General features: G+C 35.0%; 1 protein-coding gene across 2 annotated transcripts in view; it reads right to left on the bottom strand.

The window, feature by feature from the left end:
• The window catches only part of RPS6KA6 (ribosomal protein S6 kinase A6), a gene marked incomplete at its 3' end in the record, with an annotated part of 166,101 nt that overhangs the window by 78,167 nt on the left and 63,669 nt on the right, over positions 1-24,265 (bottom strand). For both annotated transcript variants that reach the window (XM_082864243.1, XM_082864244.1), the window contains exons 3-6: positions 20,074-20,190; positions 13,091-13,172; positions 12,345-12,425; positions 1,874-1,953 (exon numbers count right to left, since the gene is read on the bottom strand). In XM_082864243.1, coding sequence (XP_082720369.1) covers positions 1,874-1,953; positions 12,345-12,425; positions 13,091-13,172; positions 20,074-20,190 — 360 coding nt within the window. The remainder of the gene's footprint in view (positions 1-1,873; positions 1,954-12,344; positions 12,426-13,090; positions 13,173-20,073; positions 20,191-24,265) is intronic.

The raw sequence follows: 24,265 nt of genomic DNA on the forward strand, positions 1-24,265 counted from the left end.
ATCCCAGCAGGCTTTTTTGTAGAAAGTGAAAAGCTGATTTTTAAATTGATATGGAAATGCAAAGGACCTGGAAGAGGCAAAACAACTTTGAAAAAGAAGAGCAAAGCTCAAGGATTTGCAGTACCTGACTTTAAGACATATTATAAAAGTACAGTAATCAAGAAAGTGTTGTATTGGCATAAAGACAGACAAACATCAACTGAACAGAACAGTTTCTACAAATAGATCTTTACATATACGGTCAATCGATTTTCAACAAAAAATGCAAGGTAATTGAGTGGAGAAAGCACAGTATTCTCCAATGATGATGCTAAAACAATGAGATATCTATATACGATAAAAAGGACTTCAACACATATTTATCACCATATATGAAAATGAACTCAAAATTGATTATAAACATAAATGTAAAACCAGAAACTACAAAACTTCTAGAAAATATAAGAGAAAATCTTTGTGACCTAGGATTAGGCAAATATGCCTTAAGCAGGACACCAAAAAACACAATTCATAAAAGGAAAAAATATATATAAATCAGACTTCATCAAAATTAAGAACTTCTGCTTTTTGAAAGACCCTGTAAAGAGTATGAAAAGACAAGTCATAGACCAGAAGAAAATATTTTCAAACATACATGATAAAAGACTTACCATCCAAAATATATAAAGACTCAAAATTCAGTAAGAAAATTACCCAATAGAAAATGGGCCAAAGATTTAAACAGACATTTCATCAAAAAAGATAGATATATGTCAACTAAGCACATGAAGAGATGCGTAACATCATTAGTTATTAGGGTAATGCAATTCAAAACCACAATATGGTATCACTACACACTTACCAGATGTTCAAAATTAAAACAAGACTGACCATACCAAATGTCGGTAAGGAGATGGAGCAACTGAAACTCTCATATACTGCTGGTGGGAATGTAAAAATTATATAACAAATTATATAACAATTTTCTTTGGAAAACAGTTTGACAGTGTCTTTAAAATGTTAAAATATAGACCTACTATATAACCCAGTCATTATATTCTTAGGTATTTAACCATGAAAGACGAACACATGTCCATACAATCACTTGCACATGAAAGTTTGTAGCAGCTTTATTAGTAATATCCAAAAATTGCAAAAAAAACACACATATCCATCAACAAGTGAATGAATAAACAAATCATTGTATATCCATACAGTGGAATACCACTCAGCAATAAAAAGGAACTACTGATACGTGCAACAACTTGGATGAATCTCAAAATAATTATGCTGAGTTTAAAAGCCAGACCAAAAAAAGAACACATACTATATGATTCCATTTATATAAAGTCCTAGAACATGCAAACCAAACAGTGACAGAAAGCAGATTGAGTAGGGGTCAGGCAGGAGGGAAGCATTAAAAAAGGGCATAAGAAAACTGTTGGGGATGATGAATAAACTAAATATTTTTATTGTGCTGATGGTTTCACAAGTTTATACAAATGTCAAAAATTATCAAAGCATGTACTTTAATATGTGCAGTTTAGTGTATGTCAACTGTACCTCCATGAAGCTGTTTTAAACATGAATAAATTAAACACTACTCCCAGAGGCATTTTGGTAGCTTGAGTAGCCAAAGTCCTAGGTTTGCCCCTAGCTACTTCATCCAGTTATTTATACTGATCTTGTGCCTAAGAGAAAAATGAGTAACACATTGAGATGATCTAAATGACAGGCAGACAGAAAATGCCATTAACTGGCACATTCACTAAATACTATGTAACAAAAAAAGAATAATTAAAATTTCCATAGGAAAAAAATTAGCAAAAGAAAAAAAAACAATTATTCTTAGTTTTGTTTCAATAAAGTATAGCAAAAATTTACAAATACTCACTTCTTTGGATAATCTTGTGAAGACATCTCCTCCCCTGAGAAAATCCAGTATTAAATACAGCTTCCCTTCAGTCTGAAAGGCTAATTAGAAATTAGAATGTAGTAATAATAATTTTTAAGGCTTACAAAGCTTAGCATAGTTTTTAATTAATATATATGTTTAGAATTTTATTACTGAACACTATAAAACAATTAAGCATTTACTCACATGGTCCATGATTGGATAACATTATCTCAAAATTAAAACTAGTGTTGAAAAAGCTATAAACCCCTTGCCAGAACATAATCAACCTTGGATGTAGCTTTACACAGAAACTTGTACCACCGTCGTTTTCCTGATTTATGGAGCACCATGTTCTACTGCAATTGCCTTAACTCTACTTCCCCACCTACTGAAAATCTACTAATTCTGTCAAGCTCAACAAAAATGCCACCCCCTCTATTTAGCTTTCTTCTATTAAGGATTTCCCTTTTCACATTTCCCTGTAGCATCCTTAACCTCTTCCCCATCAGAATTACTTGTTACTACTTTTGAGATCTCATTGCACTTTATTTATGTCTCTCTTATGGTACTTAATCCATTTTGATTTATACAATTAATTGGACTCACATGTCTGTGTTCCCTATAGATTATAAATTTCTTGAGATCAGAGATTATTTCACCTCTAGAGCCCACTGAATTGAATAGAATGTTTTGAACACAACTGGTCTTTAGTGATTAATCTAATGATATCCTAGAGACTCAAGGAAGGAAATCTTTAGATAATACGACTACTCTCATTCCATTAGGGTAATGGGGAATAAAAGAATAATAGGTGGAAAATTCTAGAGGAATTTTTACAGAGAGAGTTGGGTACATACTATAATGCATTATTTGTCAAAATTACCTAAGAATAAAATCAATAGCTGCTATCTTTTTAAATTTCAAAAATTGAGAGTGACATAGTAGATTGGATCAATGATTTAATAATGTATATGCCACTGAATTCTCCAGGAAAGCCAAATGCCACAATCTCATGCATACATTAAACTAGCAATGGAGCCATGATTAAAACTCAGAACTGCATGGATTAGAAGAATTAATATTGGTGACCCAAAGCAATCTACAGATACAATGCAATCACTATCAAAATAACAATGGCATTTTTCACAGAAATAGCACAAATAGTTTTAAAATTTGTATGGAAACACAAAAGACCCTGAATAGCAAAAATAATAATGGAAAAGAAGAATAAAGCTAGAGGCATCACACTTCCTGACTTTTAGACCATGCTAAAAGCTACAAAAATCAGAACAGTATGGTACGGTCATAAAAAGAGCCATACAGATCAATGGAACAGAATAGAGACCACAGAAATAAACCCATGCACTTATGGTCAATGAATCTACGACAAAGGAGGCAAGAATATACAATGGAGAAAAACAGTCTCTTCAATAAGTGGTGCTGGGAAAACTGGACAGCTGCATGTAAAAGAATGAAATTAGAAAATTCTCTAACACCACATACAAAAATAAGCTCAAAATGTATTAAAGACCTAAACCATAAAATTCCTAGAAGAGAACACAGGCAGAATACTCTTTGACATAAATCGTAGCAATGTTTTTTTGGATCTGACTCCTCAGGAAATGGAAACAAAAGCAAAAATAAGCAAATGGGACCTAATTAAAATTAAAAGCTTTTGCACAGCAAAGGAAACCATCAATGAAATGAACAAACCTACTGAATGGGAGAAAATATTTGCAAATGATATGACCAATAAGGAATTCATATCCAAAATATATAAATAGCTCATATATCTCATCATCAGAAAAAACAAACAACCCAATTAAAAAGTGGGCAGAACACCTGAATGGACATTTTTCCAAAGAAGATATACAGATAGCCAACTGGCACATGAAAAGATGCTCAACATCGCTAATCATCAGAGTATCAAAACCCCATATCAAAACAACGATGACGTATCACCTCACACCTGTCAGAATGGCTATAATCAAAAAGTCTACAAATAACAAATGTTGGAGAAGATGTAGAGAAAAAGGAACTCTCATACACTGTCAATAGGAATGTAAATTGGTGCAGCCACTGTGGAAAACAGTATGGAGGTTCATCAAAAAAATAAAAAATATAACTATCATATGATCCAGCAATTCCACTCCTGGGTATATATATGAAGAAAAAGAAAATATTACCAAAAAAAATATATGCACCCCAATGTTCACAGCAACATTTTTTACAATAGCCAAGATAGGGAAGCAACCTAAGTGTCCATCAACAGGTGAATGGATAAAAAAGATGTGGTGGGAGGAATCGGGAAGATGGCAGAAGACTAAGACGCGGAGATCACCTTCCTCCCCACAGATACACCAGAAATACATCTACATGTGGAACAACTCCTACAGAACACCTACTGAACGCTGGCAGAAGACCACAGACCTCCCAAAAGGCAAGAAACTCCCCACGTACCTGGGTAGGGCAAAAGAATAAACAGAGACAAAAGAATAGGGATGTGACCCACACCAGTGGGAGGGAGCCATGAAGGAGGAAAGGTTTCCACACATTAGGAAGCCCCTTCTCAGGCGGAGACTGTAGGTGTCGGAGGTGGGAAGCCTCAGAGCAGTGGAGGAGAGCACAGCAACAGGGGTGCAGAAGGCAAAGCAGAGAGATTCCCACACAGAGGATTGGTGGAGACCAGCACACACCAGCACTAGAGGCTTGTCTGCTCACCCACCGGGGCGGGCGGGGCTGGGAGCTGAGGATCGGGTTTTGGTTGGAGCGCAGGAAGAGGACTGGGATTGGTGGCGTGAATACAGACTGCAGGGGGTTAGTGCACCATGGCTAGCCGGGAGGGAGTCCGGGGAAATGTCTGGACCTGATGAAGAGGCAAGAGACCTTTTCTTCCCTCTTTGTTTCCTGGTGCGTGAGGAGAGGGGATTAAGAGCGCTGCTTAAAGGAGCTCCAGAGACGGGCATGAGCCGCGGCTAATAGTGTGGACCCCAGAGACGGTCATGAGATGCTAAGGCTGCTGCTGCGGCCACCAAGAAGCCTGTGTGTGAGAACAGGTCACTATCCACACCTTCCTTCCAGGGAGCCTGTGCAGCCTGCCACTGCCAGGGTCCCAGGATCCAGGGACAACTTCCCTGGGAGAACGCACTGCGCACCTCAGGCTGGTGCAACGTCCCGCCGCCCTCTGCCACTGCAAGCTCACCCTGCATCCGCACCCGTCCCTTCCTGTGGCTTGAGTGAGCCAGAGCCTCCGAAGCAGCTGCTCCTTTAACCCCTTCCTGTCTGAGTGAAGAAGACATGCCCTGCGGCGACCTACACGCAGAGGCAGGGCAAAATCCAAAGCTGAGCCCCAGGAGCTGTGCGAACAAAGAAGAGAAAGGGAAATCTCTCCCAGCAGCCTCAGAAGCAGCAGATTAAATCTCCACAATCAACTTGAAGTACCCTGCATCTGTAGAATATATGAATAGACAAAGAATCAGCCCAAATAGAGGAGGTGGATTTTGAGAGCAAGATTTATTATTTTTTTTCCACTTTTCCTCTTTTTGTGAGTGTGTATGTGTATGCTTCTGTGTGAGATTTTATCTGTATAGCTTTCTTTCACCATTTGTCCTAGGGTTCTATCCATCCGTTTTGTTTTTTCTTTTAAAAAAGTTTCTTTCTTAATAATTATTTTTATTTTAATAACTATTTTATTTTATCTTACTTTATTTTATTTTATCCTTTCTTTCTTTCTCTCTGTATTTCTTTCTTTGTTTCATTCTTTCTTTCTTTCATTCTACATTTTCTCCCTTTTATTATGATTCATGTGGATGAAAGGCTCTTGGTGCTGTAGCCAGGAGTCAGTGCTGTGCTTCTGAGGTGGGAGAGCCAACTTCAGGACACTGGGCCACAAGAGACCTCCCAGCTCCACATAACATCAAAAGGCAAAAATCTCACAGAGATCTCCATCTCAACACCAGCATGCAGCTTCACTCAATGACCAGCAAGCTACAGTGCTTGACACCCTATGCCAAACAACTAGGAAGACAGGAACACAACCTCACCCATTAGCAGAGAGGCTGCCTAAAATCATAATAAGTCCACAGACACCCCAAAATACACCGCCAAACGTGGACCTGCCTACCAGAAAGACAAGATCCAGCCTCATCCACCAAAACACAGGTACTAGTCCCCTCCACCAGGAAGCCTACACAACCACTGAACCAACTTTAGCCACTGGGGACAGACACCAAAAAAAACAGGAACTATGAACCTGCAGCCGGCAAAACGGAGACCCCAAACACAGTAAGATAAGCAAAATGAGAAGACAGAAAAACACACAGCAGATGAAAGCGCAAGATAAAAACCCACCAGACCTAACAAATGAAGAGGAAATAGGCAGTCTATCTGAAGAAGAATTCAGAATAATGGTAGTAAAGATGACTCAAAATCTTGGAAATAAAATACACAATATGCAAGAAACATTTAACAAGGACCTAGAAGAACTAAAGATGAAACAAGCAATGATGAACAACACAGTTAATGAAATTAAAAATACTCCAGATGAGATCAATAGCAGAACAACTGAGGCAGAATAACGGATAAGTGACCTGGAAGACAAAATAGTGGAAATAACTACTGCAGAGCAGAAGAAAGAAAAAAGAATGAAAAGAACTGAGAACAGTCTCAGAGACCACTGGGACAACATTAAACGAACCAACACTCGAATTATAGGGGATCCAGAAGAAGAAGAGAAAAAGAAAGGGGCTGAGAAAATATTTCAAGAGATTATAGTTGAAAACTTCCCTAATATGGGAAATGAAATAGTTAATCAAGTCCAGGAAGCACAGAGAGTCCCATAAAGGATAAATCCAAGGAGAAACATGCCAAGACATATATTAATCAAACTGTCAAAAATTAAATACAAAGAAAATATATTAAAAGCAGCAAGGGAAGAACAACAAATAACACACAGGGAATCCCCATAAGGTTAACAGCTGATCTTTCAGCAGAAACTGTGCAAGCGAGAAGGGAGTGGCAGGACATATTTAAAGTGATGAAGGAGAAAAACCTACAACCAAGATTACTCTACCCAGCAAGGATCTCATTCAGATTTGATGGAGAAATTAAAACATTTACAGACAAGCAAAAGCAAAGAGAGTTCAGCACGACCAAACCAGCTTTACAACAAATGCTAAAGGAACTTCTCTAGTCAAGAAACACAAGAGAAGGAAAAGACCTACAATAACAAACCCAAAACAATTAAGAAAATGGGAATAGGAACATACATATCGATAATTACCTTAAATGTCAATGGATTAAATGCTCCCACCAAAAGACACACACTGGCTGAATGGATACAAAAACAAGATCCATAAATATGTTGTCTACAAGAGACACACTTCAGGCCTAGAGACACATACAGACTGAAAGTGAGGGATTGGAAAAAAATATTCCATTCAAATGGAAAGGAAAAGAAAGCTGGAGTAGCAATTCTCACATCAGACAAAATAGACTTTAAAATAAAGACTATTACAAGAGACAAAGAAGGACACTACATAATGATAAACGGATCGATCCAAGAAGAAGATATAAGACTTGTAAATACTTATGCACCCAACATAGAAGCAGCTCAATACATAAGGCAAATACTAGCAGCCATAAAACGGGAAATCGACAATAACACATTCATAGTAGGGGGCTTTACCACCCCACTTTCACCAATGGACAGATCATCCAAAATGAAAATAAATAAGGAAACACAAGCTTTAAATGATACATTAAACAAGATGGACTTAATTGATATTTATATGACATTCCATCCAAAAGCAACAGAATACACATTTTTCTGAAGTGCTCATGGAACATTCTCCAGGATAGATCAAATCTTGGGTCACAAATCAAGCCTTAGTAAATTTAAGACAATTGAAATTTTATCAAGTATCTTTCCCAACCACAACGCTATGAGACTAAATATCAATTACACGAAAAGATCTGTAAAAAATACAAACACATGGAGGCTAAACAATACATTACTTAATAACGAAGTGATCACTGAAGAATTCAAAGAGGAAATCAAAAAATACCTAGAAACAAATGACAATGGAGACACGATGACCCAAAACCTATGGGATGCAGCAAAAGCAGTTCTAAGAGGGAAGTTTATAGCAATACAATCCTACCTTAAGAAACAGGAAACATCTCGAATAAACAACCTAACCTTGCACCTAAAGCAATTAGAGAAAGAAGAACAAAAAAACCCAAAGTTAGCAGAAGGAAATAAATCATAAAGATCAGATCAGAAATAAATGAAAAAGAAATGAAGGAAACAATAGCAAAGATCAATAAAACTAAAAGCCGGTTCTTTGAGAATATAAACAAAATTGATAAACCATTAGTCAGACTCATCAAGAAAAAAAGGGTGAAGACTCCAACCAATAGTATCAGAAATGAAAAAGGACAAGTAACAACCGACACTGCAGAAATACAAAAGATCATGAGAGATTACTACAGGCAACTCTATGCCAATAAAATGGACAACCTGGAAGAAATGGACAAAATCATAGAAATGCACAACCAGACAAGACTGAATCAGGAATAAATACAAAATATGAACAGACCAATCACAAGCACTGAAATTGAAAATGTGATTAAAAATCTTCCAACAAACAAAAGCCAAGGACCAGATGGCTTCACAAGCAAATTCTATCAAATATTTACTGAAGAGCTAACACCTATCCTTCTCAAACTCTTCCAAAATATAGCAGAGGGAGGAACACTCCCAAACTCATTCTATGAGGCCACCATCACCCTGATACCAAAACCAGAAAAGGATGTCACAAAGAAAGAAAACTACAGGCTAATATCACTGATGAACATAAATGCAAAAATCCTCAACGAAATACTAGCAAACAGAATGCAACAGCACATGAAAAGGACCATACACCACGATAAAGTGGGGTTTATTCCAGGAATGCAAGGATTCTTCAATATATGCAAATCGATCAATGTGATACACCAGATTAACAAATTGAAGGAGAAAAAATATATGCTCATCTCAATAGAGGCAGAGAAAGCTTTCGACAAAATTCAACACCCATTTATGATAAAAACCCTGCAGAAAGTAGGCACAGAGGGAACTTTCCTCAACACAATAAAGGGCATATATGACAAACCCACAGCCAACATCATCCTCAATGGTGAAAAACTGAAAGCATTTCCACTAAGATCAGGAACAAGACAAAGTTGCCCACTCTCACCACTCTTATTCAACATAGTTTTGGAAGTTTTAGCCACAGCAATCAGAGAAGAAAAGGAAATAAAAGGAATCCAAATCGGAAAAGAAGAAGTAAAGCTGTCACTGTTTGCAGATGACTTGATACTATACATAGAGAATCCTAAAGATGCTACCAGAAAACTACTAAAGATAATCAATGAATTTGGTAAAGTGGCAGGATACAAAGTTAATGCACAGAAATCTCTGGCATTCCTAGATACTAATGATGAAAAATCTGAAAGTGAAATCAAGAAAACACTCCCATTTACCACTGTAACAAAAAGGATAAAATATCTAGGAATAAACCTACCTAAGGAGACAAAAGACCTGTATGCAGAAAATTATAAAACACTGATGAAAGAAACTAAAGATGATACAAATAGATGGAGAGATATACAATGTTGTTGGATTGGAAGAATCAACATTGTGAAAATGACTCTACTACCCAAAGCAATCTACAGATTCAATCCAATCCCTATCAAACTGCCACTGGCATTTTTCACAAAACTAGAACAAAAAATTTCACAATTTGTATGGAAACACAAAAGACGCCGAATAGCCAAAGGAATCTTGAGAACGAAAAAGGGAGCTGGAGGAATCAGGTTCCCTGACTTCAGACTATACTACAAAGCTACAGTACTCAAGACAGTATGGTATTGGCACAAAAACAGAAATATAGAGCAATGGAACAGGACAGAAAGCCCAGAGATAAACCCATGCACATATAATCACCTTAACTTGGATAATCAAGGCAGGAATGTACAGTGGAGAAAGGACAGACTCTTCAATAAGTGGTGCTGGGAAAACTGAACAGGTACATGTAAAAGTATGAGATTAGATCACTCCCTAACACCGTACACAAAAATAAGCTCAAAATGGATTAAAGACCTGAATGTATGGCCAGAAACTATCAATTAGAGGAAAACATAGGCAGCACTCTCTATGACATAAATCACAGCCATATCCTTTTTGACCCACCTTCTAGAGAAATGGAAATAAAAACAAAAATAAACAAATGAGACCTAATGAAACTTCAAAGCTTTTGCACAGCAAAGGAAACCATAAATAAGACCAAAAGACAACCCTCAGAATGGGAGAGAATATTTGCAAATGAAGCAACTGACAAAGGATTAATCTGCAAAATTTAAAAGCAGCTCATGCAGCTCAATAACAAGAAAAAGCCAAACAACCCAATCCAAAAATGGGCAGAAAATCTAAATAGACATTTCTCCAAAGAAGATATACAGATTGCCAAGAAACACTTGAAAGAATGCTCAACATCATTAATCATTAGAGAAATGCAAATCAAAACTACAATGAGATATCATCTCACACCGGTCAGAATGGCCATCATCAAAAATCTAGAAACAATAAATGCTGGAGAGGGTGTGGAGAAAAGGGAACACTCTTGCACTGCTGGTGGGAATGTGAATTGGTACAGCCACTATGAAGAACAGTATGGAGGTTCCTTAAAAAACTAAAAATAGATCTACCATATGACCCAGCAATCCCACTACTGGGCATATACCCTGAGAAAACCATAATTCAAAAAGAGTCATGTACCAAAGTGTTCATTGCAGCTCTATTTACAATAGCCAGGAGATGCAAACAACCTAAGTGTCCATCATCTGATGAATGGATAAAGAAGATGTGGCACATATATACAATGGAATACTACTCAGCCATAAAAAGAAACAAAATTGAGTTATTTGTAGTGAGGGGCATGGACCTAGAGTCTGTCACACAGAGTGAAGTAATTCAGAAAGGGAAAGACAAATTCCATATGATAACACATATATATGGAATATAAGAAAAAACATGTCATGAAGTACCTCGGGGTAAGACGGGAATAAAGACACAGACCTACTATAGAATGGACTTGCAGATATGGGGAGTGGGAAGGGTAAGCTGTGACAAAGTGAGAGAGTGGCATGGACATGTATATACTACCAAATGTAAAATAGATAGCTAGTGGGAAGCAGCCGCATAGCACAGGGAGATCAGCTCAGTGCTCTGTGACCACCTGGATGGGTGGGATAGGGAGTGTGGGAGGGAGGGAGATGCAAGAGGGAGGAGATATGGGAACATATGTATATGTATAAGTGATTCACTTTGTTATAAAGCAGAAACTAACACACCATTTTAAAGCAATTATTCTCCAATAAGAAAAAAATAAGAGAAAAACAAAAAGATGTGGCGTACACACACACACACACACACACACACACACACATACACACACATACACACACACATAGAGATTATTAATCAGCCATAAAAAACAATGAAATATTGCCATTTCAACAACATGAATGGACATAGAGAATATTATGCTTAGTTAAAATAAAAGACAAATATTATATGATATCACTTCTAAGTGGAATCTAAAAAATAAAACCAACTAGGGAATATAACTAAAAAGAAACAGACTCATAGATATAGAGAACAAACTAGTGTTTACCAATGGGGAGAGGGAGGGGGATGGGGCAAGATAGGGGTAGGGGATTACGAGGTACAAACTACTATGTATAAAATAAGTAAGCTACAAGGATTTATAGTACAACACAAGGATTCATCACCAATATTTTATAGTAAATATAAATGGGATATAACCTTAAAATTGTGAAACACTATATTGTACACCTGAAACTTATATAATACTGTAAGTCAACTATATCGCAATTAAAAAAAAAAAAAAAACCTCAGAACTGTCTGACTCCAAATTCATGTTCTTTCCATTGTACCTATTGCTTCTCACTTGTATTCCTCTCCTGCCAAACATAAGAAAAAATAACTCAAATAGACTAATATACCATATGGTCCTCTTCAACAGAATGAGGAAGTAAGATTAATATGCTCATTATGAACATGTAAGAGGGGCCCTTCCAAACACAAAAATGTTTTGAAGAAATTGTCACAGTAGTTTATAGCCTAAGATCCCTGGAGGTATAGCCTAGTACAGAAATACTACTAGACAAGTAATCAGAAGACACTGTCTTGTTACCTTAGACAAGTTGACCAACAAATACAGGAAAGACAACTAAAAGCTAGATATTAATTCTTATTTCAGATAAATACATTTTACATAGTTGAATGTATTAAATCATTCCATATTCATTTCCTGTTTGAAGTATTTATATCCTGTTATATTATTGTCTGAAAGGAAATCTTAGTTCTCTAATTCCATATTTTTTTAAAAAAAAGATTACATACCATAGTGCAACTTGACAATAAATGGATGATTTACTTCCACCAGTATATCCCTCTCCATCTTTGTCCGAACTCTGTCTCGAACTAAAAATTACAGAAGGGTAGAATATATTGCTCTCGTATATAATTTCAGTAGAGATCCCATCAGTAATTCACCCAACAAAAATACAGAAATATAAAACATAACTTTATAAGTGCCCAAATTTGCAGTCTATATTCCTAGACAGTAATTACCATATTCTCAGAAAGCTAACAAATTCAGTTTAGATCTAGAGATGTGTTAAGGAGACACAAAGTTATTTGGTGAATAAGCATTTATTATATATTAGTCTCCAAATTGTTCAAATGAGTTTATTGATTAAAACTGAGCACAGTGTTATTGTTATCACAGCCTGGAAGACAGTGTATATAAGTGTATGCAGGTGGCTGTGCTTTCTCAATATGCAATACCAAAACAGATAGAAAAAATAAGAATCTTGAAATAAAAGAATATAGTTTAATAAAATAAGTTCACTTTAAATAAAACATGTCACGTTTTATCCCATTAAATTTTTACTAGGGTACACTCTCACTAAATTAGGGTATATGCCAATATCAAACCTAGAAATATCACTTACCACTAGAAATCTGTAACAATTACTAATGTTAAAAGGAAACTAAATCTACTCATCTTATATAAGCAGTGCACAGCATATTTCTTAAAACAAGCTTTACCACATTCTATTTTAATAAGGTTTCCAATTTTCTACCTTTTAAAGAAGCTTTCTTTAACACCTTCATTGCATAGAGCTGTCCAGCATCAGGACCAGTCTTCTTTCTAACAAGAAAAACCTAATAGGAGAATTAAAATTAAAACAGTGAAATTCACATCCCAAGCCATTCCTGCTAAACATATACATTAGCACATACATACGGCCCTGCATTTTCTCTAATTTTATAAAGATATTCCTTTCTCTATAAATTATACTTGGTTAATATTTTCTCACTTTCAGTCACTTAGTGAATCACACTCCCGTACATCCTATTGTGGAAAAGAAAATTTAAAAGAACATTTGAGAAGTTTCTGATGTAAGAGATAAATAATATAACGAAAGACAATTTGAGCTAAGGGAGCTCCTTATAAGACCCAAGCTCCTTTTTGTTACCTTAATAAGGAGCAAACAAATGTGATGACCATTAATTTGATACCTTCATTTCTACTTCCCTATTGGTCCATTTTAGAAGTTACCAGGTATTTTATTTTCTAATAAGAAATCAGGCAATTCTTATCTGTCTGCCAAGAAAAAGAATCAAGATGGCAAATATTTCAATAAAGAAATGAAAGTTAAATTATTTAAAGTTACCAAGTAAGCTTAAGTAATAATATCTCATATTTTCAAACCAGTATTATGACTCATTAAAAGCTAAGTTTTAAAAAGCCTCAGTTATGAAGATAATTATGAGTATATTACAGTTTTATGAGTTATTTATTAGCAAAGGGTTGTTTCAATTTTTTAACTATTTAGTAAAACGTGTTCACTGCCTTACCTGCCATCCTCAACTCTAACAAGTTCTATTCAAGTGTTGCTTAACTTTAAAATGTGGTCAAGTAACTAACTTGTTCACACAAAACTGCAGATGGGAGAGATTTTAACTAATTTTTTGTCTTGCCTCTTTCCTAAGGTAGAGCTTAAAACCCTTTAATCCAAATATTTTATGTGATAATTATGTATCAGCCAACTGGGCAGGTGAGGGGGTGGAATCTTTACTTCATTTAATCTCTGCTTCTCCTATTCTTTATATCAGACCTAAACTCAAGGACCATTTCAGGTTTACAGTTTTCATACTCATCTAGTGTAGTGCTTCTCACACTTTCTGTGTAGACCAACCAGTCTTTTTTCCCCCTTTTCTCCAAGTCCATTGCAGACCACACTTCTATAAAATATAATCAAAATGAATTATTTAGAAAATTGAAATTTAAATGTCATAAAATACAATCCCTTTTTATACTAATTGATTCTACACATAAAATTACTTTGTCAAATTTCTGTAAAAGTTGCTAAATGCTTACTCTCAGTTTTTGAACATGTCTTACAGTAAGCCAGTAACAGTTCATACCACACTTGGAGTAGACTAATCAAGAGAATTCACATATTAACAGATGGCTGGGTTTTGAACATAAAACTATCTTTGGAGAAAAGAAAAGTTCAGGGCTTGAACCAAATCATAAAATTGCATATCACTATAAACATTTCTGTACTGAAAGAACTAACAAAGCTACTACCCTATGTTACTTTCATGTCTAATATCTACTCTGAACTCCAACAAGATCTCCCCAAACAATGTAGAACCCCAAGGAAGTGTGCATTGCCACAGAAGATTTCAGTAGCTTCATTCCATGGAGTTATTTTTAGTGCATTTAAACTTGGAGAGGATAGTCCTAAAAATCCATGATTTTTCACTGATGAAAATAGTAAGCAATGGAACAGAATGTCAAATTTAACACACCTATAGCCTACCCTCGGTCTCCTTTATAATGAAGATTCACTAGAAAATAAAATTAGTATTTTATAAATGAACAGTGCTAAATCAGGCTTTTTAATCACAGAAGAATATATTCAATCTGGGTTAGAGAGAATACAAACACAAACTAGATTACCATGGGGTTCTAAATGTCATATAAAACTTATTGAGTGAGCTAAAGAAGCTATGACCCCAGATGCACATTTTCTTATCTGTATTTTTCAAGTTTTCTGCTGTTGGCAAACAAGTGGACTTGTACGTATTTGTATAGCTGATTTCAGTCTATATCAGTTTTTTAAACAGCAGGTTAAATTAATTGCCATAACACACACATACACACACACACACACACACACACACACACACACACACACACACACGTTTCAAAGCTAAGCAAATGGCATTAACCCTAAGCACCAGACTTAAAGTTTTCATTCAGTTTTACTGACATGGGCAAATAAAGGTAGATAAACAGTTTCCTCTTTCCTAATCAATATCATGTGACCAAGATGTTGACAACAAAGGAGTCAAGTCATTTCGTGAGTGTTGACTACACCACAAGTAAGAGAACTATCTTTCTCAGTCTCTTCCAAGAAAGCAATTCTCAATATTTTTGGTCTCAAGAATTCTTTTACTTTGCTGTACAGTAGAAACTAACATAACATTGTAAAGCAGCTATACTCCAATAAATATTAAAAAAATAAAAATAAAAACCTTAAAGATGATAAACATAATAAAAAAAGAATTCTTTTACAATCCTAAAAATTACTGATGACTCTAAAGTACTTTTGTTTTTGTGGGTTTTATCTATTGATATTTACTATATTAAAAATTAAAACAGAAAAAAATTAACTATGTATTAATTCATTAAAAATAATAAATACCTGTTATATGTGAATATAAATATTTTTATACAGATAACTATATTTTTTCCAAAACAAAAAAATCAATGAGAAGATTGACACTGATCTACACTTTTGCAAGTCTCTAATATCTGGCTTAACAGAAGACAGTTGGATTCTCATATCTGCTTCTACATTCAATCTGTTGCAATTAAGTTATTTTGCTTAAATTATAAGAAGAAAATCAGGCCTCACACAGATATGTATTTGGAAAAGGGAGTACTATTTTAATAGCCTTTCCATATAATTGTAGTTATTCTTTTTTGATACGACACAAGAATTTGACAAGTGGCAGTTTCTTAAAGATTAGCTGCAATGAAAAATCTGAAACCACATCAATTAACTGTCCATATTCTTTTATATAATAATCCATGATCTACCTGACACTTTGAATGGATTTTGTACTGATGTCTGATTTGATAACATCATGTGTTTGGTCAACTCAAAAACATTGGGTCACTGAGTTATTCAGATCTTCCAAATGTTGACAGTAGCAATCTCATCAGGAAAGTCTTTTGAGTATTGAGAACAGTTGAGCCTACAGTGGCAAATAAAAATTTTCCAAAATTCTAATTTTTTGCTTCAAAGCTCGAATTTTATCATTGACAAAAATATTATCAGTTGTTTTCCATGAAATAACAGGTTCGCTCCATTCATTTTTGAGAAAACATCTACCAAATACCCAAGTCTAAGTAACCATAGTTTGTCGATCATTCTTTCAAGTAAAAATGCTTTTCCATGAAAAAAGTGTCTAATTTAGCTCACAACTCAAAAAATTACAAAAGTGCTCTGTCTTGAGACAATCATACTTTTGGTATGCAGCTAAAGTACTTTGTGTACTTCTCAATTTCATCACACAATATTAAGAAGATGTGTACTCAAGGGTTGATACTTGATAAATTTAATCACTGTTAAAACCTCATCGAGGACATTCTTAAGTAAAACACATTTTTTTAACTGTAAGTGGGTGACAGTGAAGAATATGATTACTGATGTAGTTTAAAATCACTTCCTTGACTGTGCCAAAGTGCCAAAAGTTTTACGAATAATATCTTAGTATTATAAAACAGTCTTGACCTTGAGAACCCCCTGAAAGTGTCCTGTGGATATCCAGGGGTAGTAGACCCCACTTTGAGAACCACTGTTCTAGAACACAGCCTTTAGTGGAGTTGAAAAGAATGGAATACAGAGGGTAAAAAGAGACAATTAAAGAAGAAAGAAAAACCCAAAGCACAAAGCAGCCACTTTTCCCCTATCTCTTAAAACACTCACTAGTATCTCAGTATGGCATCTAATAGAAGCCATCATTCACAGTCTAGAGATATAACTGTTTATTTGTTCATTACCTGATTTGTTCTTTTCAGGTCTAATGAGTGAACTTTCCTAGCACAAGAAAACATCATCTCACTCTGCTCTCTTCCCATCATCAACTACAGAAGAAGCTGCATGACTTCAAACTACTGTTTCTAAAAACATCTCTTTCCTGATCAGAGAGGTTTCTTTTCAGTCACTCTAATCCAATTCTCAGAAATTGTTCAGAAGAGAAATGAATGAGTGAATTACTCCAATATACTTTTCTCTCTGTCATATGGACTTTTATATTTTCCGTTAAGAAGTGTTTGCTGAAGTGAACTGCAGAACTGCACAGCTTGAACACTGATTGAAGAGAAAGGACCATTTGCAAGAAATTTTAAGTTGTAAACATATATTTTTAAAACTATCTCTTGATAGCTAATCAATTACTAAGGAGGGCAAGGGTTTGATATTTTCAAAAATCCATTTTTAAGTCCTATATTTAAAGGCTTTACTATCACAAAAGCAAAAATAATATGAAGCATGAATGTTAAAATGTATGTATGCTTTGTGTAAATGATTTGACATGTGAAATATACAAAAGGCTAGTCTGACAATGTCAAACATGTTTTCAAGTGTTTTATTTTATTGTGTTTTAAAATAAGTAATGTAAGTTGTTTGGTATACTTCATTTAAATTCACACATTACTTGATGTGCTTAGCACAGAATTTTATATGCATCTTTTATGATAATGTATGCTTCTTTAAAGTACAATTTTACAACTGATTTTCGTAGGATTTTCCCGATTAAATAGACTATATAGATGTTCAATGTCACAAAGCATTATACAGGTTAAAATTCCATTTATTGCATTTTAACAATGGGACTTTCACAGAAAAACTTATAAATAAGACTGCAGCCCAAAGTTTCTTGGAATTGCTCCTACACTTATCTGATTCACAGCCTTGGCCAAATTCCTGAATAGGTTCAGCATATAACAAGTCCCACCCACACAATGCCTACGCAAATGACATAATACTGACAAGCAAGTATGTTCACATCCTAGGAAGAAAAAAATAAGCCACCTCCTTAATATTTCTTTGGTTGATGAACTGCACAAGGATCACTATTCTGTATTTTAGTATTAGGAATTTTTTAAAGGCTTCTATGATATCCTTGTTAAACCAAAGTTCCTGTACAAAGCTGAGTGTTCCCTGATTTTTTTAAGGACTGCATTGACAACTTGTCAGCGTGTTGCTATAATTAATGTGAAGATGTTACTGAAGACATTTTATTATGTTATACTGTATTTTCTTCATGAAGCCCCATAAGAAAAATTTCTCTGGTCTGTTTGATCTGTTTCTTAAAGATACTGTCAATAATCATACAATTAAATGTTTCAGCCTCTTTATAATGGCTGCCAAAATATTTGTCTTCACTTTTGCCCCATTTCTAGGCCCTTATACCATGCATCTGTGAACAACAGAGTTTATTCCTGGCTTCATCTCATCTTTCCTGCTCCAATTTTTGTTTCCATCATCTTCCCCACTTATTTTAAATTTTATTTTATTTAGTATTCATCTATGAAAGCCTTAAATCCTTTCTGGAACAAAGCTGGATATAAATAAATACACATATGAATAAATTTACATATATCAAATGACAAAACAAATACTTTTAATGGCTTGAAATGATTGCCTGGTGATATTTTATTTGAGTCGCTATGTAAGCATTTATATATTGGGGATGTAAAAGAACTTCATCTCTGTTCTAAAATTAACATCATAAAATATAATGTAAAATATTTGTTTATATACTGTACTTTTAGTAACTTTAAAAAATAAAGGTGTTCAAAATGCACATGCCTACTCTACAGGTCAGTTCTATAAATACACCCCCCACACATACAATCTATTGAAAGCTCCTTCTAGTTTTACTCTCCCTAGCACAACTATTCAAGTCCTATCTCCTTGTCATCATATACCTCCTGTACCAATTCACTGCCAAACCATAATCCACCTTAGCTTGTACTTTTTGTGTCCTGAAAATGTTTCTCTATATTTTACATGTTGTATTCTATACCACACAGGTATCAGATTACTTTAAGACAATTATGTCTACTTTATATTAACCAATGTTGTTTTTTAAAGTGTTATACACAAACCAAGTGTTCAATAAATGTCTTTCTTTTATAATGTTTCAGAGCATAATAAATAAGCAATGCTCAACTTCCTTACTTTCCCCTTTGAAACTAAATCTCAGCCACCCTGAAATTAGTAGTTTCTCATTAACTTCCTCCCCTTAAATTGCCACTGTTGCTGTTTCCTAAAGGCTGTTACTTAATATGTGTATGCAATACTTTTCATGTCTTAGATGTTAGGTATACAAAAGTCAGGAACCAGACCTACATACATCTTTTCCAAGAATCATATACCATTAAGCCCTTAATAACCAATTTTAATAATGAGTGTCAGAGTTTATCTTCCTCAATTTTGCTTTTTCCCTTGAAATTTAAGCCCTTTGAAGGCAGGAGTTTCACATAATCCATATATCACCCAGTACTTACCATAGCTGTACTTTACACACATATTTGCTTTAAAAGATGATAGATTAATTTATGTATTCAGTACATGAATTGATACATACATTCTGGCTTCTGTGATAGAGCTAAGGAATACAGATGAAATCACCAAGAAAGAAAGCTAAGGTCATGCCAGCATGTGAACAGAGAAACAAGATCTCTTTTACAAAATTCAAACTTTCTTGATTTAGGCAGCTAATAAATAGCATGCTATATTTTGTCCTAGAGATATCAGTGATCCCAGGGGATTAGAAAACCTTTATTATTACAGAGAAGAATAAAGAAATTGAACTAAAAATACAACAGAAATAAAAAGCAGTAAAATTAGAGCCGCCTTTGTGTGTATCCTTTGACAATTTAGAAACAGCACATTTATCAGATTTCTACCTATGTGTATACTTTTTTTGTTAAATGTTTAGAAGAAAAACAAATGGGGAAAAAGGCATCCATTACCTTTCCAAAGGATCCCTGACCAAGAACTTTGAGTAACTCAAATTGTGCAGGATCTGCTTTCTCATATCCTTCCTTAACGTGATGAGTAATAGGGATTTCTTTAACAACTCCTTCATCCTGAAAAAAGAAATCCAAGCAATACTCAAATATACTTACAACATCTTATTATTAGCTCCATTTAGAACCAGAAATCACAACAGAAATAATTTAATACCTAACTCCTTAAATCTAGCACAGAGTTTTATGGGCTACTAGCATCCCCATTTCCTGGGTTTTCTAACACATAGAGATAGAACATCACCACCACCACCCCTATTATATAATTTCATGTAAACAGAAGCATGTAAAATCTATGCTTCAGCTTCTGTTCCAACTAGGTAGAGACAGAAGTAAAACATCAACAACTAACAGAGTCTTAAGAACCTCAATGGAGTATGACTTATGAGGTAGATGCAGAGAAAGTCAAGAGATAGATAAAACCTTGTAAATTGTGGGACATGACAAAAAATGTGAACCTCAAGAGTTCTTTTAAATAGTATTTCACTATACCATTTTAAGTAGTCAGTAATATATGAATATTTAAATGTCCAGCTAGCCATATCAATGAAGAAGAAACTAGCCTAGACAAACAAAATCTGCAAAGCCCAGAAATATGTTTCCAGGCCATGAGCCTACTTTTATTGAAACTTTATATATAAATTATATGCCAGATTTACTACCACCTGGGTCAGGCAGAAGGAAGTCACCTTGGAAGTGTTTCTGCTCCTTCATATAGGACTCTATATCAAGACTACACTCAGGTGAACTGTAATTCTAGTCCCTAGCACAGTAGCTAGGATGAAAAAAAAACCCTCAAATGTATTATATATCACAAAATAACAAAAGCTGGGATATATTATCCAACCTTCTGACACTATAGGGGAGAAAACTGAGACACACAGAGTTTAAGTTCACATGACTAGTTAATCATGATGTCTAGAAGTCTTGGTAGCTTTCCATTATATCATATCAATTCTGGTCTGGATGGCAAGAATGTTCCCAATCCATTCACCCTTTAATTAACTGATTAATCAATGGCGACTGTGGTCATAATGGGCAAGAGCATGGTCCCAAGTAAGGTGGCTTCATGGCAGCTAAAATAACTGCCATGTTACATAAGTAGTCAGACATTTACTCTCAAAGAAGGGTATCCAGCAGAGGAGTTTTAGCTTTAGGTATTAAGAACCACTAATCAGTCAGAAATGAAGTATCTGTTCTGAAAATATGTCCATGGATGTTTCTTATACATCAAAAGAGTATTTTACTGGACTCTTTTTTTTTTATTTAACATCTTTATTGGAGTATAATTGCTTTACAATGGTGTGTTAGTTTCTGCCTTATATCAAAGTGAATCAGTTATACATATACATATGTTCCCACATCTCCTCCCTCTTGCGTCTCCCTCTCTCCCACCCTCTCTATCCCACCCCTCTAGGTGGTCACAAAGCACCGAGCTGATCTCCCTGTGCTATGCGGCTGCTTCCCACTAGCTATCTATTTTATGTTTGGTAGTGTATATATGTCCATGCCACTCTCTCACTTTGTCACAGCTTACCCTTCCCCCTCCCCATATCCTCAAGTCCATTCTCTAGTAGGTCTGTGTCTTTATTCCTGTCTTACCCCTAGGTTCTTCATGACTTTTTTTTTCTTAGATTCCATATATATGTGTTAGCATACGGTATTTGTTTTTCTCTTTCTGACTTACTTCACTCTGTATGACAGACTCTAGGTTCATCCACCTCACTACAAATAACAATTTCGTTTCTTTTTATGGCTGAGTAATATTCCATTGTGTATATGTGCCACATCTTCTTTATCCATTCATCTGATGATGGACACTTAGGTTGCTTCCATCTCCTGGCTATTGTAAATAGAGCTGCAATGAACATTTTGGTACACAACTCTTTTTGAATTATGGTTTTCTCAGGGTATATGCCCAGTAGTGGGATTGCTGGGTCATATGGTAGTTCTATTTGTAGTTTTGTAAGGAACCTCCATACTGTTCTCCATAGTGGCTGTACCAATACACATTCCCACCAGCAGTGCAAGAGTGTTCCCTTTTCTCCACACCCTCTCCAGCATTTATTGTTTCTAGATTTTTTGATGATGGCCATTCTGACCGGTGTGAGATGATATCTCTTTGTAGTTTTGATTTGCATTTCTCTAATGATTAATGATGTGGAGCATTCTTTCATGTGTTTGTTGGCAATCTGTATATCTTCTTTGGAGAAATATCTATTTAGGTCTTCTGCCCATTTTTGGATTGGGTTGCTTTTTTTTTGTTATTGAGCTGCATGAGCTGCTTGTAAATTTTGGAGATTAATCCTTTGTCAGTTGCTTCATTTGCAAATATTTTCTCCCATTCTGAGGGTTTCACTGGACTCTTTTAAATAGCTATGAGAGTGAGCTTCCCCTTTTCAAGGCGTCTTTTTTGTAAAAAGTCAAGGACCTTTTTTAATGCACATACATATGTTCTGTAGCTGACATTTTGGAATTATATTAAAGTATGGCATATCTTTATGCACTTTTGCAATACATGTACATCAAAAGCAACGTCAAATTGTATACTCTTATTAATATTATTTTAACTGATTTTATACCACATATTATGAATGTAGTAATAGTCTTCAAAGAATGGTATATAACAAAAGCATACTGGACGTTTTCTCCAGTGTAAAGAACACTGACGGAAGAGTCACAGCCTAATTTTTCCTCCTAGTTCTCCCATGCATAAGCTAAGCAGCCTTGGCCAAATCACAAACTACTCTACTTCAGTGTTCTCACATGACAAACAGATTATGTTAGACTGTTCTTTAAAGTCCCCTTCAAGTCTGTGATATTATATTGAACACAATATAATATTTTTATGTTTAAGAAGGCACTTCAGTTTCTGCCACATTTAAGATCATCATTATAAACATGGGTCATGACATCGGTTTTTAAAAACATTCAGAGCTAGGAAACAACTGTACTCTATCCTACTTAGTTTCACCAAACCTAAGCAAGTCTTCAAAAGGAAATGTCTGCTCAATGCCTCTTCTAATTAAAATCCACATATGCCTATCTTTTAAAAATGCAATATCTCTTTCAATTTTCAGCAGCATTACACTATAAAATTTCAAACATGAAAATGCTATAAGAAAAGACATCTTTTTCCAGCAGACAGCCAGCAAAGAATATTGTTACACTGTGTCCTAACAACTTATTACCTTGTCTTTCTCTCCCACTAGACAGGTAAGCAACCTGTATCCAGGTAATATCACATTCATGTCTGCATTCATAATGCTTAGCACAATATTTGTTTGACCTTATGGGAGCAGACAGCCAAAAAAATCCAACCAATTTCATAAAAAGGGAATGAAGAGAAACTTATTTCTAAAATAAAGATTTGTAACAGTAAAATTAATCAATAAGAAACTTCAAAATTATTTTTAAATACCTTTTTAAATAACAGAAAAATATGTATGAATAATTTATTTTTAAACATATAAAGGTAATAGGGAAACAGGAGATTCATTCTGAATAATGGAATTATGTCAATTTTGAATATAACTGACTTTGTGATGACAATATATCTAAATTGAATAATATAAGCATTTTTCCTTAGATATGAGGAATATAAATAAACATTTTTCCAGATAATTCATGATTTGGCCACGCCACATGGCATGCAGGAACTTATTTACCCAACCAGGGATCAAACCCGCACTCCCTGCAGTGGAAGTGCAGACTCCTAACCACTGGACCACCATGGAATTCCTCATGATCAGTATTTTTATTACACTGTGTTGTACTCAACACAAATGAAGGGTATAATGACCCCAGAATCTGCACTTTTAAAAAAATGCTGATATTAACTTACTGATTGCTCATCTGCCTGTTATAGATATATGTTCCTAGACAAACAACTATATGTATATTACTAAATTATAGATAGTTTGCCTTTAAGTAGACAGTTGTTTACAATGCTCTAGTTTCAAAAAAATCACTTATAAAATATTCATTCAATATGCATGTTTGGTTCCCACCCTCAGAGATTATGGTTCATTAGAATTAGGATGGGGTGGGGGGAAGGAGTCAAGATGGCAGAATAGGAGGAGACAGAATTCATCTCTCCTGTCAAGTGCATAAAGAATACATCCACAAATGGAAC

The sequence above is a fragment of the Leucopleurus acutus genome, assembly GCF_964270905.1.
Source record: "Leucopleurus acutus genome assembly, chromosome: X".
NCBI lineage: Eukaryota > Metazoa > Chordata > Mammalia > Artiodactyla > Delphinidae > Leucopleurus > Leucopleurus acutus.